General features: G+C 39.4%; 1 protein-coding gene across 1 annotated transcript in view; it reads left to right on the top strand.

The window, feature by feature from the left end:
• LOC132830127 (protein argonaute-3) overlaps positions 1-18714 on the top strand; it is a 121568-nt gene that overhangs the window by 61738 nt on the left and 41116 nt on the right. Inside the window, exon 5 of the mRNA XM_060847629.1 lies at positions 6558-6694. Coding sequence (XP_060703612.1) covers positions 6558-6694 — 137 coding nt within the window. The remainder of the gene's footprint in view (positions 1-6557; positions 6695-18714) is intronic.

The following is an 18714-nucleotide window of genomic DNA, read 5'->3' as shown; positions in this document are numbered from 1 at the left end:
TTGAAAGCTTTATATTTGAGTTCTATGTCAGCATTTAAAATTTAAATAATATTGTCTTTATGAAGGAACATAAATTGTGACCAAATGAAGATTGAATTGTGCAATTTATTGGTACAGAATACAAATTTTACATCTGATACTTGGTTCAAATTAATTTTAGACTAAAGAATTACATGGCTTCTTGCTGTTAAGATTCAGTTATGGTTTGAAAACTGCTCTACTTTGCCTTTAAATGGCAAATGTAGGCAAGATGAGGGGAGATTGTGGCGTAGTGGTAATGTCACTGGACTAGTAATCCAGACCCCCAGGCTAATCCTCTAGGGATATTGGTTTGAATCCCACCAAAACAGCAATGACAATTGTTAGAATTTTGATTTGATGAAGAAGTGTGGATTATAAAGGTAGTCTGAAGTAATGGTGTCAGTCACAACTGTCATTAGAAAACCCATGCAGTTCACTATTTTGTTTTAGGGGTTGTTACCTGCTGTCCTTAACTGATCTGCAATCTGACTTCCAACTCACAACTTGAACAACCCCAATGTGGTTGACTCTTAAATGCTTGACTCTTAGATGCTGTTTGAAATGTCCTAGCAAGTCACTCTAGGCCAAATAGGGATAGGTGACAAACAGTCATCCCGTGAAAGAATAAAGAAGATGAAGAAATGCAGCTAGTGTGGGAAACAAAAATTACAACCTATTCCGGACGTTTACTGACTTCTTAACCCTTGACTTAGACTTGGTCTTCCTGCCCAGGAATTGAGCTGAGCAAAGAGCCCTTGAAACTGTTTCTGATTTATTTTTTGAGGTACATGCTAGTGCTAGTTCCTTCATGTCTGCTGGATTGAATATGTGCTGCATATTGGTTATATGCTGAGGCATTTTAACAGGATTAATTCCAACAATATACTTGTTCTCTTCAATGTCAAACAACAAGCACAATACAACCTTATTGTCTTTGGACATAAAATCGATCCTTAAAATAATAATCTACTTTATGTGGTGGAGCATGACAACAGAACCAATGTTCCAACTTCATCTTCCTGCTGACTGATTCATTCACTGAATATATAGTCAAATATAACTCTTGATCAAATGCACCTGTCTGTATTATTACGTGTCAGAGAGTCTACAGACAATCAGTGGCTACTCACCAACCATCTCCAAAATGTCGTCTGCTCTATTTCACCCAGACACAACTGCCAATCAAATCACCTCTCCAGGGTAGTCATTATCCTAGAACATTTGGAATTAGATGAGACCATCTGATGCATTGATCTTTGTCATGTTATCTGTGAGACAGATCCCTGAGTGTGTGTTGTGAAGTGTCATTCACCAAGTTCCAAACCGGTACAGATATTTACCTTTTTACTTTGACAAGTATTAGCTAATCTATAATGTAAATATGTAAATCCATAACTAATAACTGCCCAATTCGGTTGTTGTGTTGTGGTTAGTAATAAAGAAAACCATTGTTAACTAAGTCAGACATATTGTCAGTTTCAATCTTCTGGACTGTTTATAATTCCTCACATGGAGCAAATCATTTTAAAATCTTCTCTTTGCATGGTTGCAGAAACTGCTAGAACAACAGTGAAATGGATGTTCAGTTTTTACTGGAATCATACAGCATGGAAACAGACCTTTTGGTCCAACTCGTCCATGCCAAACAGATATCCTCACTAAATCTGGTCCCATTTGCCAGCATTTGGTCATATCCCTCTCAACCCTTCCTATTCATATACCCATCCAGATGCCTTTTAAATGTTGTAGTTGTACCAGATTCCATCACTTCCCCGGTAGCTCATTCCATACATGCATCACCCTTTGGGTGAAAAAGTTGCACCTTAGTCTCTTTTTTTTGAATAGATATTTTTATTGGAAATTTAACATTTTGACAAATTTACAAAACTAAGCAGAATTTTCAAGCACAAACATTAATATAAAAATAGATCTTAAATATATAATCACCAAAATTCAACTAATCCACAATCATCCAGAGTGTATAGTTGAGTCGCTTACATCCTTCAAACAAGAGAAAATGTTCTCTAATACACTCATAACAGTATGATAAAAAGGAAGCTATTTCCAAACAATAAGAACAAAAAAAAATTAACATGTTTGAATGGAGATCTTCCCCCTTGTTCTCAGGGGGCCTTACTACCTTTCCAACGTTCCACCATATCCTCTCCCAAACAGTGTCCCACCCTCGACCCGGGCGCTCCTTAATAGGATTTAGATATAATACCGAGCTAGAGTTAACAGTGAGCGCCGCACCCCCACCCCTCCCCACCCATACCTGAGTATATCTGATAGCATCAATGCCACGTACAAACACACATAACTATAAAATTACAACTCCAACAGATTACAGTTAAGTATAATAACATAAGATAGCAAGGAAGACAACCCCGCTCCCAGAGGCAAAAGTAAAGTAGAATAAAGTATCCATTTCTCCTCACGGAGTGTGGGAGAGGTACGCCAACATAAATTGTCTCTTACGATTTATTTAACCGAGTCTAAAAGTTTCTTGGCCTCTTCCGGTGATCTAAAATTATACTCGGATCCTTCGTGGGTAAAGCATAACGTCGCTGGGTAGCGTAAGGTGTATTGAATATCCAAGTCCCTTAAACATTTCTTCACCTCATCAAACGCCTTCCTTCTTCGTGCCAAAGCCGGGGAGAAGTCCTGAAATAACATAATCTTGGATCCTTCATGAATCATAGCTTTAGGATCCTTTCCAAGCTTTCTGGAGGCATCCAGGAGTATCTGCCTCTCCCTATAACTCTGCAGCTGGAACAGGACTGGGCGTGGGCGCTGGTTTGGGCCAGATCCGCGTACTGCGACCCGGTAGGCCCACTCCACCCTTACCCGGTCAGTTTCAGCCCCCAGGTTTAAAAGCTGGGGCAGCCATCGCTCCAGAAATACTACTAACTGTTCTTTCCCTTCTTGCTCTTGAAGGCCCAGCAACCGAATATTTTTTCTCCGATTTCTGTTGTCAATATCATCCATGTAAATTTCAAAGGCCCTGACTCTCTGCTCCAGAGCTCGCACCTGTTCTGCAGCTGTTTGAGCTGCAGCCTCGGAGGTCGTGGCCTTTAGTTCCGCCCCCTCCACTCGGCCCTGTAATTCCCCGATAGTTTGATTCTGTTTCTGCAGCTTTTCTTCGAATGAGTTCCATCTCTGTCGGGATTCTGCGATGAAATTGACGAGTGTCGATTCCAATCTTGCAATCATCTCTATAAGGCCCGTTTTTACATCAGCTGCAGCCGGAGGAGAGGAGGGTGGGAGAGGGGTCTTTGTTTTCTGAGAGCTACGGGGTCCCTTTGATTTACTCATTATCCACTCAGTATTAGACTATTTAAATATAATATTCAGCAGCTAATTAAGATTAAAGAAATTTTTTGGGTGGTTTGGCAAGTGTGGTGGGGGCAGGAAACCCACTTTTCCCAGGTTTTGGGAAGGGCTCTGTAGACTCAGACTTGCTGAGTCGCCGCCATCTTGGATCTCCTAGTCTCTTTTTAAATGTTTTCCTCTTTCACCTTAAACCAATGCTGTCTAGTTTTGGATGCTTCCCCGCTTCCACCTCTTCCCCCCCCCCCCCCCTCCGAAAAAAACTGTATTTATCCTATCCATGCCCCTCATGATTTTATAAACCTCTGAAGTCATCCCTCAGCCTCTGACGCTCCAGGGAAAATAGCCCCACTCTATTCAGCCTCTCCTTATAGCTCAAACCCTCCAACCCTGGCAACATCCTTGAAAATCTTTTCTGAATCCTTTCAAGTTTCACAACATCCTTCTATAGCAAGGTGACCAGAATTGCACGCAGTATTCCAAAAGTGGCCTAACCAATGTCCTGTACAGCCACAACATGATGTCCCAACTCCTATACTCAATGCACTGACCAAGAAAGGCAAGCATACTACACGCCACCTTCACTATCCTATCTACCAGTGATTCCACTTTCAAGGAACGATGAACTTGTACTCCAAGGTCTCTTCAACATCTCTCCCCAGGACCTTGCCATAAAGTGTATAAGTCCTGTCCTGAGTTGCCTTTCCAAGTTGCAGCAGCTAACTTTTATCTAAATTAAACTTCTTCTGCCATTCCTTGGCCCATTGGCCCATCTGATTGAGATCCCATTGTACTCTGAGGTAACCTCTTTGATAGTATCAAAATTGGAGGTGTAGTAGACAATCTGTAAACTTACTTAACCATACTTCCTATGTTCACATCCAAATTATTTATATAAATGACAAAAAGCAGTGGACCCAGTACCAATCCTTGTGGCACTCTGCTGGTCACAGGCCTCCAGTCTGAAAAGCAACTCTCCACCACCACCTTTTGTCTTTTACCTTTGAGCCAGTTCTGTATCCAAATAGCTAGTTTTCCCTCTGTTCCACGAGATCTAATCTTGCTAACCACCCCTACCATAAGGAACCTTGTTGAATGCCCTTCTGAGGTCCATAAATATCATGTTCACTGCTCTGCCCTCATTAATTCTCTTTGTTCCTACTTCAAAAAATTCCAGTTAGTGAGACATGATTTCCCACGTACGAAGCCATGTTGACTATCCCTAATTCAGTACAATCCCAATCAGGTGGTCAAGCCTTTTCTTATTTCTCAGTTCCACCAAATAACTTCCTTGGACGTATTCCCAGGAATATCCTCCCTAAGTACAGCTGCAACATTAAACCGAGTCAACCACTCCATTTCTATATTTTTTTTTGCCCCACTTTTGATCCTCCTTATAGCATCTGTTTCTGGAACATTTAAGCTGCCTATCCTGTCTATCCCTAAGCCACATCTCCATAATTGCTATGATATCCCAGTCCCATGTTCCCAACCAAGCCCAACGTTCATCTGCCTTCCCTGTTAGGCCTCTTGTATTGAAATAAATGCTGCAAAATTAATCAGTCCTACCTTGTTTTCTTTGTTCCTGCCTGCCCTATCTGCTTGACTTAATCGTTTTGCTAACTGTACTAGTCTCGCACTGATCTCTTTCCCCACAATCTCCCAGGGTCTCACCATCCTCCAACCGCCCCCCTGGGCAATCTGTCCTCCTTATATAGGTAACCTTTACCTCAGAAGACGTTCCAATGATCCAAAAGACGTGAATCCTTCTCCCCTGCACCAGCCCCTCTGCCACGCATTCACGTCTATCCTCCTATTCCTATCCTCACTAACTTGTGACGTTGGGAGTAATCCAGATATTACTACACTCGAAGACCTATTGGTTAAATTTCTGCCTGACTTCCTATATTCTGTCCTTAGAATCTCATCCTTTTCTCTTCCTATATCGTTAGTTCCTTTGGGTACAACAGCCTCCTGCTGGTCCCTTTCCCCTTTGAAAATATTCCACCCCTCAGAAATATCCTTGACCCTGGCTCCAGGGAGACAACACACCATTCTGATTATTTGCTATCAGCTGTGGACTCATCTGTCTGTGCCTCTGACTAGAGAGTCCCCTATCGCAATCGATTGCTTGGAACATGGCATTGTATTAGAGCCATTCTGGTTACCAGAAACCTGGCTGTTGGTGTTACATTTCCCGGAGAGTCCATCACCCTCTACATTTTCCAAACCAGCATACTTGTTTGAGATGTGGATAACCACAGGAGGCTCCTGCACTTCCCGCCTCCATCTCCTACCTTTTCTGGAGGACACCCATCTACTTGACTGAATCTGCAGTTTATCTCCTGCCCTGCAGCTGTCATTCATCACACCCACTAGCTCCTGCAAATTTCTCATTGCCTCTAACCCAGCACACTTCCTGTAGACATAATCATCAGTAACATGGAAACTCCCTAAACTCCCATATCCGACAGGAAGAATGCATCACCCTGCTAAAGGCCATTTTAGCACCTTAACAATCTACAGACCCAGAAAATGGCACAGTCTTGCTGCTCCAAAAACACTGCTGCAGGCTAGCTTTGTACAATCAGATTTTAATCAAGACAGATCTCCATAACAACATATAATCGAATAAAAACCCAGAACGAACTCTGGTGTCCAGAGTTACTGAAACCAAACAGCAAAGGCAACAGCTGTGTAGCTTACTTCTGGGTTAGGCAGCAGTGTGAGTTTCTTTCTCCATTTGAATCACTTTCCATATGTTCACTGTCTTTGTCTGTCTTCCTTCTTTTTAAAAGTGTCATTGTTTGATCTTTTTTAAAACCAAAGTTCCAAAACAATGCACCAGCTTATAAAACAGTAGTTACTGCTCCTAGAATTTGAGAAAATCAGCTCCAACATTAAAAATACCCCAAAAAAAGGAACAGGTCTTACAGCCATAATTTTTTCCCATTCTCCATATTGGAATGCCTAGAATTCACAGTATTTGAGGTGGAAATCTTGGCTACTACTTTGATGGTCATCTCTACTTACCCTGAAAAAAGTAAGAATTCTCTTGACGTTCCATAACTGAGCACTTAGGACCTCATTCATGCAAGGCCTCCTATTTAAGTTAATCTCTTGACTGTAGAAGTAGAATTGTTTTGAAAGTTGTGTATAGGACCATAGGCATGTTGTCAGAATCTGTGGTCTGCAATTTTTTTCAGGTACACCCCCGTTGGCCGCTCTTTCTTCTCTGCACCTGAAGGTTATGACCATCCATTGGGTGGAGGTAGAGAAGTCTGGTTTGGTTTCCATCAATCTGTCAGACCAGCCATGTGGAAAATGATGCTGAACATAGATGGTGAGTTTATTCGTTAGTTATGTTCCATTCTTCAACTAAATCTTACTCCTGTTTTCCCATTTGTGTTCAAATTTATCTGAACAGTCCAAGTGTTTACAAAATGTTGAATAATTGCTCTGACAGACTGTGCTGTAATAAGGTACAGTAATAATTCCTGCTACTCCTGGGAAAGCTGAAGACAACACAAAGAAGGTTCTGAGGGAGAAAGACGGAAGATAAAGTGCTATTGCAGCAGCCTCCTTCTATCATTGTTCCAGTTGTTATTAAATAGATTCTGATCTTGCATGACTCGTTTCGAGCTTTGGTAGAAAGAAATAATCTGATGTCAAACTGTCAATACCGGCTTTGTCAGTTCCTGATTTGCTTTTTCATGGATGACCTCCCCTTCCCTTACCTCCATAAACTTCTCTATTAAATTTCTGTTGCTTGTATCTCATCCTGTATCATATCTTGGTTGTCTATCATCTCTGTTCTCACTAAATTAGATTGGCAAGTTTTCCCCAAAACACAATTTTAATATTTTTTCATCCTTGTGTGAATTCCCTTTGTGGCTTTGCTTCTCCCCCTCTTTCAAATCTTATCTAGTGCTTTAAGTGAGATGGTGGCATAGTGGTAATGGAGTACTGGGTAGTGCTGTAACTAGTATCTAGAAATGTAGTGGTAATGGGCTAGTAATCCACAACTTCAGTTTAATGTTTTGGGGATTAAAGCAAAATACCATGGATACTGGAAATCTGTAACAGGTACAGAAAATGCTGGAGGAAATTGGATCTGGCAGCATTTGTGAAGAGAGAAACAAGGTTAACTTTTCAAGTCTGATATAACTCTTCTGAAGATTTTTTTTTAATATTCTAGAATATGATTTGAATCACAATATGGCAGATGGTGAAATATGAATTAAGAAGCTAGTGTAGTATGATGCTACTTACGGTTTCATGGTGACCATATAACTCTTTCTGATTGTCGAAAAAAAATCCATCTGGTTCACTAAAGCCCTTTGCGGAACGAAATATGCCATTCTGGCCTGACTGCAGAACCATAACAATGTGATGGAATCTTATCTGCCTTTTGAAGTGACCTAGTAAGCCATTCAGTTGTATCAAACTGTTATGAAGTCTAAGATATAATTTTGTGAAAATGACAGAAACATCAGTGGTGGCAAGTGGTATATAGTCAGTTGGGAGTTTTGCTGGAAGTGGTTAACACTGCTGCCTCAACGCCAGAAAGCCAGGTTCGATTCCAGTTTCTGGTAGTTGTCTGTGTGGAATTTGCACATTGTTTCCTCCAGGTGCTCCAGTTTCCTCCCACAATCCAGGTGCAGGTTAGGTGAATTGGCCATGCTAAGTTGACCATAGTGTTCAGGGATGTGTAGATAAAGTGCATTAGTTAGAGGTAAATGTAGAGTAATAAGTTCGGGGAATGGGTCTGGGTGGGTTATTCTTTGGAGTTTCGGTGTAGACTTGTTTGCCAAAGGGCCTGTTTTCACATTGTAGGGATTCTGTAATTCTATGATTCTTGCTCAATATTGACTGTAGGTCCCACAAAGTCATGTGGCTTGGACAAGGAAACCTCTGTCAACACCTCCACCCCCAATCATGAACATTCCTTGGAAGAAGCGCTGATTAGAAAAGACACAATATATTCTGTAGGTAGGCTAATGTCCATCAACAAGGGTGGCTAGAACAGACAACTGACCAAACTAGCTGAGTCCTAAAGGATGGAGTTGCTAGTCTGGGTCTGGCAAGTATTGCGGAAGCCAACAAGAGGGAGCAACTGCCTTCTCAAGGACAAATAGGAGCGGTACTAAACAATGGCCTTATCAGCACTGGCAGTATCCCGGGAATACTAAACAAAAACAGGAAAATGTAATAAAGGCCACAATCAAATCTACCATGATCTTACTGAATGGCAAAATGACCTCAAGTGCTAAATGGCCTAATTCTGATCCGTATCATCTTATTTTCTTACATTCTTGATTAGGAAAGGATGATGTGTTTGCTCTTAATTTCTTGGGAGTTAAGAAATTAAATTTGGTGAATTATAGTGAAAAAATGGCAGTCCATCAAATAAAAGTATTGTTTTCTTCAGATGTGTGATCAAGAAACATGGACAATATTTGATAATCAAAAGTATAATAATTACTGTAACTGTTCAGTTTATCAAGGCTTTCGTTCTTCAACTGGGCATTTATTTTTCTCATGAAGATAAGTGCAAAATTAAATTTCTGATTTCTGCAGTTAGCATTTGACACTATTAAGTAGTTTTAATTAAACGTATGTGTCGCTTAAACCTTTTGAACACACTTACTACAGTACTCACTGCATTTTGTAATATAAATAGTGTAAGGAATTAAAATAAGTTGCAGAAGAGCTTAGGCATCCACCCATGCGTTCAGATCTGCTAATAATGAGCATTTTAACCCTCCCTCTTATCTTTGTGTTGAGGTAAGATGCTATGCAGATTCAAGTAATTTAGCATTAATAGCATTATTGTCTTGACATATGGACAACTTCAAGTTAATGTAATCTGAGCAGAGAGACTAAAGCGATTTTTCTTGTATACAGTCATTCCAAATCATATTTTAGAGTCTAGCCTCATTACAATGTGAAGAATCAAGCTTTAGAAAGTTTGCAGGTTATATAGTTCTTAATCAACCTCTTAGAGATGTTATTTTCACACCTCTGGAACAGGTAGGACTTGAACCTCGGTAGGCTCTGGGCTCGGGTATGGGAATCGCCTCTGCACCATTAGAGCTCTAAGGTTTGCAGTTTAAGAATGTATTGGATATCTGTTGCTGCTGCTGGCATTTAACATTTAATCCTCAATTAATTTATGCTAATGAGTCTCAAGTATTTAGATAGGCCTTCTTTCTTTACCTCTGTTTATTTTAGTTTTGTCTATACTATGTGGTCACATATATCTTTGGACTAACGGCGCAAGTTCAGGTCAAGATCTACTTCAAAAAGAAATAGGACAAACCATCCCATCTACCTACTCTGTCATCAGCACAATAATGGAAAAAGTTGTTGATAGTGTTATTAAGTAGTCCTCTTGAGCACATGGCCCCAGATTTCATTGCAGCCCTGGTCTTAACATAGCCAAAAGAGCTGAACAAGAAAGGTCCTTATGATTAAGGTAGCATTTGCCCAAATGTGATCAAGGAGCCCTAATAAAATTCACATCAACAGAAATCAGGGAAACTATCCACCAAGAATAAAGGAGGTGGGGATTAATCTTCTCAGTGTAAACCATCACTCCAGGAGTTTCTCAAGCCCTCTGCTCAATCATCTTAACTGTGCCATCAATCATCTTCCCACTACCATAAGGTCAGAAGTGGGAATATGGTGGATGATTGCAGTTTGTTCAGTTCAACTTGTGACTGTTCAAATAAAGCAGATTGTGTTAGCACACAGTGTACAGTTTTGTCTTTTTATCTTTTCCTGGTCACCTTTGGCAAGACTAGCTTTCATTGCCCATCCCTAATTTCACTGGAATTGAGTGGCTAGTTAATCATTTTCAGACGGTAGTTGAGACATTGCTGTGGGTCTAGAGTCACATTTAGGCAAGGCTCAATATAGGTGGCAGATTTCCTTCCCGAACGGGTATGAATCAAACAGGTGAATTTTTACAATAATAATTTTGTGGTCACCATAGCTGAGACGAGCATTAAATTTCAGATTTGTTAATTGAATTTACACTGCCATAATATAATAGTGTCTCTAGAGCATTATCCTGATTCTCTGGATTACTAGCCCTGTCACATTATCACCAGATTTATGTATTTAAATTTAGAATAAAATTGAGTCATGTGATCTGCAATGAAGTTGTCTTAACAGCAGTTTTGGATGATAGGGCTGTCAAATATTTAAAAGAATGCATAGATTGTTTTACCGGGAGGAAGGTGTAAGATATTCTCATTTAAAGATAGAAAAGTTCCGTGAGTTCAAAAAATGTCAGATTGTTAAGAAAATTAAACTTGAATTGTTCATTTGATTCCAGGGTAGGGATCTATAGAACAGCTAATCAGCATTTCTGTTGGGATATGAGTCACGTGATTCATTTTTCCTAGTGAAAGGTACATTGTAAAGGTCAGGCTAGAGGCTTCCTAAATATACCTGAGTATCACAGGTGGTTTCATCTGACAGAATTCAGGAAAGGGAGGTCAGTTTAGGCAGTAAGGCACTGTGGATCCATGTGCAGGAACATCAGTGGGACCTTATGCTCAGAGTGGAAAGACAAAATTTGTGATGAATTAAATTGGAAGATTTTCCTAGCTTTTGCTATAGAGAAAAATCTCCAGGAAATCTAGCACCGTAAAATCTGGAATTAAAAGTTTCCAGCCTGGGAAAAGAAAAGATCAGAAGTAAACCATCACAAGCTGAGGATTGTTCTCGATCATGGGAGAATTGAACATCCATTCTCCTCAAATGGCACTATGACTTATATCTGTAAAGTGGACTTCGCCAGTTGTATTAGAAAGAAAGAGGGATAAGTTCAGTTTTGGGATTTAAACTACAAGTTGCATCTCAAAATAGTGTTTTGCGAATAGTGATTTTAGTCTAATTTTAGAGTAAACATAAAAGCTTGTCATGTTATCCTTTTGACTATTAACTGGAAGTTTGAATTTCTTTTTGTTAAGAAGTTATTGGTCTCTATGGGAACATAGCAGCAAGACCTGTACAGCATTCAGACTTGGTCTGATAAATGACAAATAGCATTCACGCTACATAAGTACCAGGTAATAATCCCCTCCAACAGGAATGTCTAACTGCCTCTTCTTGACTTGAAGTGGGATTATACTGAATCCTCCACCAGCAAGGGAAGGGGCAGAGGTCACCATTTTCTTTTTTAAAATGAGATATTTAAGTAGACTAGCCAAATAAATATTTAGTGATAATGCTGTTCTCCAGTTCTTTTCACTAAATGTAAATGCTTTGAATTTTGGAATACAGAATAAATTTCAAAATCTGCTGATAGTATCAAACTTGAGGCTGAATATGAGGATGATTTGAATCGCCTCAACAGGACAAAGCTAGGCAATTCAGTGACAGATGTAATTTAATTCAAAAGAATGAGGTGTTGCATTTTGACAGCAGGAATACGGAGAGACAATATCAACTTAATGGGACAGTTCTAAAATATGCCAATACAAAGGGTCCGGAGAGTACGTGTGCATTGTTTTGTGAACATATAGCAAGGCATATTGAGAGAGTAATTAAATAACAAATCATATGAGATCTTGGCCTTCATAAATCAAAGTATTAAAGATGAAAATAGGGCAGTTACAGAGTTAGATGTACAACACGGAAACAGCAGTCCAACACATCCATGCCTAAATTAAGTATCCTAAATGAACCCAGTCCCATTTGCCAGCACTTGGCCCATATCCCGCTAAACTCTTCCTATTCATATATCCATCCAGTTGCATTTTAAATGTTACAATTTTACCAGCCTCCACCACTTCCTGTGGAAGCTCATTCCATACACGCACCACCCTTTGTGTGAAAATGTTGCCCTTTTGGTCCCTTTTAAATCTTTCCCTTCTCACCCTAAACCTATGCCCTCTAGTGCTGAACTTCTCCACCCTAGGGTAAAGAACCTTGTCTATACCCTATCCACACCCCTCATGATTTTATGAACCTCTAGCCTCCGACACTCCAGGGAAAATAGCCACGGCCTCTTCCTATAGGTCAAATCCTCTAAGCCTGGCAACATCCTTGTAAATCTTTTCCGAACCCTTTCAAGCTTCACAACATCCTTCCAATAGGAGGAATACCAGAATTGGACAGTATTGAAAAGTGGCCTAAACAATGTTCTGTATAGCTGTAACATGACCTCCCAACTCCTATACTCAGTGCTCTGCCCAATAAAAGAAAGCATACGAAATGGCACCTTCACTATCCTATCTATCTATAACTCCATTGTCAAGGAACTGTGAAGTTGCACTCCAAAGTTTTGTTGTCCAGCAACACTCCCCAAAACCTTGCCATTATGTGTATAGGTCCTACTGTGATTTGCCTTCCCAAAATGCAGCACATTTCCAAAATACCTCACATTTATTTTGCGGTATTTTAGGCAGTTGTGCTGAATTTTTTGTCAGGCATTAACTGCAATATTTAGTCCAATTCTAGTCACCATATTTTACGAAGAATGTGAGTGTCTTTGAGAGAATTTACCAAAATAGTTCTGGGGTAAAGGGTTTTAGCTATTACTTTAGTTAGGAGAAACTGGGATTCTTGGATTTGAGATTGTTTGCACATTTGATAGAAATCTGCAAGATTTTGATGGGCTTGGATAAGGTTTACCAAAGTATCTGCACATTAGCTGATGGTACAAATACTAGGCTACACAGATTTGAGATATTGAGCAAGACATGTAAGGGCAGTGATGAAGACCTGGAATTCACTGTTCCATGGGCACAGTGGAAGGAGATATGACCAATAATCTGAAAGGAAATTAAATAAGTGCTTTCAATAAAATAAGCTTTCAGAACTACAGGGATCAAGCCAGGAAATGAGAATGACTGACTGAATTTCTCTGTAGAGAGCTGGCATAAACTGAATGGCCGTTTGGTCTTTTTTTTGGTGGTGGAAGAGATGTTCTGTCCTCCTGATTTTCCCAAAGCCATCATCGTTCCCTATCATCCATAAGGCCCAACTAGAGTCTGTGATGAAATACTTTCCATTTGCCATGATGAACACAGTTCCAAGAACACTCAGGAGACTTGACAAATCAGCCTGTTTATTTGATACACCATTTGTTTCCTTGAGCATTCATTCCCACCACCACCTTTTGTATATGTTGTGTTCAAGAGGCAATGTAGAAATTCACCAAGTTGTCTTTGACAACCCTTCCAAAACACAACCTCTACTACAATTTCAGAAGGTCACAGGCTTCAAGTAGATAAGAACACTGCCACCTATATGTTCCCCTCCAAGCCAGTTAGCATTCTGATTAAGAGATAACATGAAACCCTTTAATCGCATGCATTGACCTTTTCTTCAGGATTAATTAAATAATTATCTACAAATTCCTACTGACAAGGACAGCAGAATAGAGAAGTTTTGAATTATGTCAGGCTTCAAAACTACTTGCATAAAAAATTATGCTAGTATGGCTTCAGAACTAATTTAATTCTTGTGCAAATAGTTTTGAAGCTTGACAAAAGTGGGAATTTAAGTTTTTTTTTAAAATGGGAATCTGTAGAGCACTTTTTGACCCAGAGAGAGAGAGGTTACTGCATTTGATTCCTAGATTTTTCACATTATATGTCTAGTTTATATGAACAGTTGTATGATTTCATTGAAAAAATTTTCAGATGTTTGAATGACTCAGTGAAACCACTGATAGCAAAAATCATGCCATCAAATCATGATGTAAAGAAATTTCACTATCACAAGTTTATTACTAAGTACATAACATATTCTCTGAAAACAGAATCAATTTTGCTCTTGAACTGACAATGTCAAACTTTTAATTGGGACAACTAGGGACTAGCAATAAATGCTGGCTAGCCTGCAACACCCATATACCAAGAATGAATTTTTACAAATGACAGTTGTCGTTCAGCATTTTATCATTAGTTTATTGCGGGTTTCTCATTGACATATTTATACTTTTTAAAAATGTGAATGCCAGTAGCTTTAATATGCAAACTTGAGGTGGTGAAACAGATGAAGTTAGCAACTGTGCATGTTATGTCAGCGCTTACAACCAAGTTCAAAAAAACTGGAAAGTAAAAATGGTTCCTGGTGAGATCAGGGTATGAAATGCACAATCCTGCAGTCTTTCAGTACAGTAAATTTTGAAGAATTGAAATGTCATTGTGAATCAAAGTGCGTTGCTATGCTGCAATGCATCTGCTGTTTTACCCGAGGTGTTCTTTAAACAAATTTTAAACTGTGTCCAACCCAGTTTGTCATAGTGGACAGCAAATGTCAAATTCACAAATCAAATAAGGTCATTTGTTGAGTTGTCATGCATCACATGATTTACTATGTAACATCTGTGGTCATTTAACTGGCCATAAAGGAAAGATAGCTTGTTATATTTGTACATATCTATTATATGATATCTGGCCTCCATCCAGTTATTGACGTATTTGGGTTTCATTTTAGCTTTTTCCTCCCATTTGAGAAGAGGCCACCTCTGTACTGCAATGCATCTAGTTATAAAATTGCATTTCTTACAGAAACAGGTTTACTTCAGTTATTATACTGTATGCATCTGTCTTACTATGATGATAATCAGCTGATGTGGGTGTGAGCAAAGCGTCAGTGGTTTCAACGAAGAAGGTTGAAAGTGTGACTCATTCAAATGGAATGTTTCTGTGGTTATGACGAATGCAGTTGTGGTTTTTCCAATTCAGTTCAGCTATTTGACATTTCATTATTTCAGATTTCATTCTTGATTTTCAGTGTTGGGAGTGTTTTGCTCATTCATTTTTTGACAGTCTTCTTGAGAAATTGAAAATAAAATAAACATATCTTTTAAAAAGAGCTGTGTTAAAATTAAGTTGTTTTTATCCCTCTGTATGCTTCCCTTTTATGTGTCTATCAGGATACACCTTAAATGTTGCTAATGTGCCTGCTTCACCATCTCCACTGGTGGTGCATTCCAGATACCCACTACCCCCATAAGAAAAATTTTCCCCACACACCTCCCTTAAACTTCCTCCCTTTCACCTTGAACCTATGCCCTCTTGTACCTTTCCATCCTGGGGAGCAATATTTTCTCATAACTAAATCCCTCCAGACCAGGCAACATCCTGGTAAACTTTCAAAGTGCCCTCTCCAAAGCTTTTATGTCCTTCTGGTAGTGTGGCAACCAAAACTGCTTTCTGAAACAAATTATGATGATCAATTGCAGTATATAGCAAATCTATGCAATTTGAGAGTTCTGCATGGGGCCAGTTCCTGGAATTAGTAATTTTCTCAGCAGTAATGGATCAAAAATGTTAGGGGATTTGAGAATGTCACTTGGGAGGGTTTAAACTAGTTTAGCAGGGGTAAGAACCAGACCAGTAGGTCAGCATGTGTCATGGTTGCGGAGTAGGTAAGAGGTTAAGTCAAGTAAGTCTAATAGGAGGCACAGTCAGGGCTAGGTTAACAAAAACTTTGGGACTGGCGGTCTCAATTGTATTTATTTAAGTGCAAACAGATAAGGCAGATGAGCTTAGTTCCATGCACTAATCCAGGATGTATGGTATTGATGCTATAAGAGGAACCTGATTGAGAGAAGGGCAAGTATGGTAGCTCATGTTCCAGGCATAATAGAGAGGGATATAAGAAAGGTGAAGGAATTATATTACTAATTAAGGAATATGTCATAGCTGTACTAAGAGAGGACATCTTGGAGGCCTTGACAAGAGAAGACATATGGGGTAGAATGTGGGAATAAGAATGGTGCCATTGAAGTGATGGAGCCTATACTATAGTCCTCCCAATAGCTATTGGTAGATGGAGGAGCAGATATGTAGGCGTATCATGGAAAGATGTAAAAACAAAAGGATTGTTGTAATGGATGATTTTAACTTCCCCAATATAGACTGGGACTGTTTTAGTGCCAGTGACTTACATGGGGCAGAATTTATTAGGTGCAACCAGAAGGGTTTCTTCAAAAAATATATGTAGGTAGTCCAACTAGGAAAGGGGCTGTGCTAGATTTTCTCATGGAGATTGTCTTGGTCAGGTGATTGAAGGTTTAGTTGGGGACACTGATGTTTTGAAAAATATTCAGGTAGTCAAGTCCCCTGACCTGATGGGATCTGTCTCTGGATACTGAGGGAGGAGATTGCTAAGCCCTTAACAGCATTCTTTGTATAATCTTTTGCCACAGGCAAGGTTCCAGAACTCTGGAGAAAAGCCAATGAATTCCTTTGTTTAAGAAGAGCAGTGGGAAAAATCCAGGAAATTGTAGGCTGATAATCCTTACATAAGTGGTAGGGCGATTTATTGGAGAAGATTCTTAGGGACAAGATTTACTTGCACTTACAAGAGTGGATATATTAGGGATAGCCAGCATGACTCTGTCTGAGGAGGTCTTGGCTCACAAATTAGATTGGGTTTTTCAAGGAAGTGGTGCAGTTGATTAATGAGGATAGGGTAGTGGATGTTGGCTGCATGGACTTTACTAAAATATTTGACAAAGTCCATCATGGTAGGCTGGTCCAGGAGATTAAGTCACAAGGGATCAGTGGTGAATTGGTAAGCTGCATATAGAATTGGCTTGGTTGTAGAAGACTGAGAATTGTTTTTATGGTTGGAAGTCTCTGAACAGTGGTATTTTGCAAGGATCAATGCTGGAACAATAGTTGGAATTTATATAAATGATTTAGATAAAAACATAGGTGGTTAGCAAGTTTGCAGTGAACTCAAAAATTGAGGTGGTGTGGAGAGTGAGGTCATCGAAGGATAAGGCAAGGTATAGATCACTGGGAAAGCTGGGAGGAGAAATGGCAGATGGAATTTAATCCAGGCAAGTATGAGGTGATGCGTTTTGGGAGGTCAAATGCAACAGGAAAGTATGCAGTAAATGGTAGGACCCTTAGGAGTATTGATGCACAGAGACTTGGGGTGCAAATCCATAGCACCCTGAAAGTGGCAGTGCAAGTGGATATGGTGGTAAAGAAGGCACATTTCATGCTTGCCTTCATCTGTTGTTGTATTGAATATAAAAGTTGGCAAGTCATGTTGCAGCTTTGTGAAATTTTAGTTGGGCTGTATTTGAAGTATTGTATGACCCACTATTGAAAGAATATGGAGACTTTGGAGATGGTGCAAAAGCGGTTTACCAATGTATTGTTTAAATGGAGTGTATTTGCTATAGGGAGAAATTGGACAAACTTGGGTTGTTTTCACTAGAGTGTCGGAGGTTGAAGGGCGAACTAATAGAAGTATAAAAAATTGAGAGTCATGGATAAGATGAATATTTAGCTTTTTTTTGGCCAGGTTAAAAATGTCAAATACTAGGGGGTATAGGTTTAAAGTGAGAGGGAGGAGGTTTTTAAAGAAGTGAATAGTAGGTGCTTGAAACGTACTGCCAGGGAGGTAGTAGAAGCAGAAACAATAGCAAAGTTTGAGGCATTTAGACAGACACGTGAACAAGCAAGGAATAGAGAATGCAACCCATGTGCCAGTAGATGGAATTAGTTTAGAATGGCATCAAGGTTGGTGTATACCAGGTGGACCGTAGGGCCTGTTCCTGTGCTGTACCATTCTATATTGTAAAAGGTTTGATCAAGTCTGAGCTCTGTAAATCATGGGCAATGCTTTGCCTGAGAGTTTCACAGATAAACTATTCCTATTGGTGTTCAAACTGGATTATGTGTATTAATGGCAGAATTTATTGAAATGTGGTATTTTTGCAAGTTGAGTAAATGAGGGATCGTTCATCTGACTTGTGGGTTTATTCCATGTTATTTGGTATGAATTCCTTATATTTGTAATGCTGGAAATTTGCTAACAATCCCACTCAAAAGATAGATATTAATCTCCAGCAACTGTGGCTAGTCTTATTTCAGAATATTTCATAATATCCCTCCTTCCCAACCACACCAGGACTATATGAAAGTTAGTGGCTGAACTGTAAGGTACACAAGATTTACAAATAATGCAAATTCTGTTAGATGGGGGTCATCAGTGGCCTTTCAGATTTATTTTACAATTACATTCTTCGGGCAAATGGTCATTTGAAAGCCATTATGATAAAGAGACTTGCAAAAAAGTGGAAAAACTGCAGATGCCAGAAATCCGAAACAAAATAGAAATTGCTGAAAAATCTCAGCATGTCTGGCAGCATCTGGAGAGAATTTGGAGTTAAGATTTGAGTTCAGTGACCTTTCTTCAGAACTCAGGAGAATTGTATCTCTCAAGTGTCTTGTGTTCACAGAAACATCTCAAAGCCATTTTGTTGCCGCATCTTTGAAGTAAGTTTACTGTTATGTAGCTAAAGATGAATGCTATAATGCACAAAACAAGAATTATCAAAACAATGACTAATTCATTCACCTGTTTCAACTT

This window comes from Hemiscyllium ocellatum, chromosome 30 (genome assembly GCF_020745735.1).
Source record: "Hemiscyllium ocellatum isolate sHemOce1 chromosome 30, sHemOce1.pat.X.cur, whole genome shotgun sequence".
Taxonomy (NCBI): Eukaryota; Metazoa; Chordata; class Chondrichthyes; order Orectolobiformes; family Hemiscylliidae; genus Hemiscyllium; species Hemiscyllium ocellatum.
The sequence above is the reverse complement of the archived record's forward strand: the minus strand, read 5'-3'. Positions and strand labels throughout refer to the sequence as shown.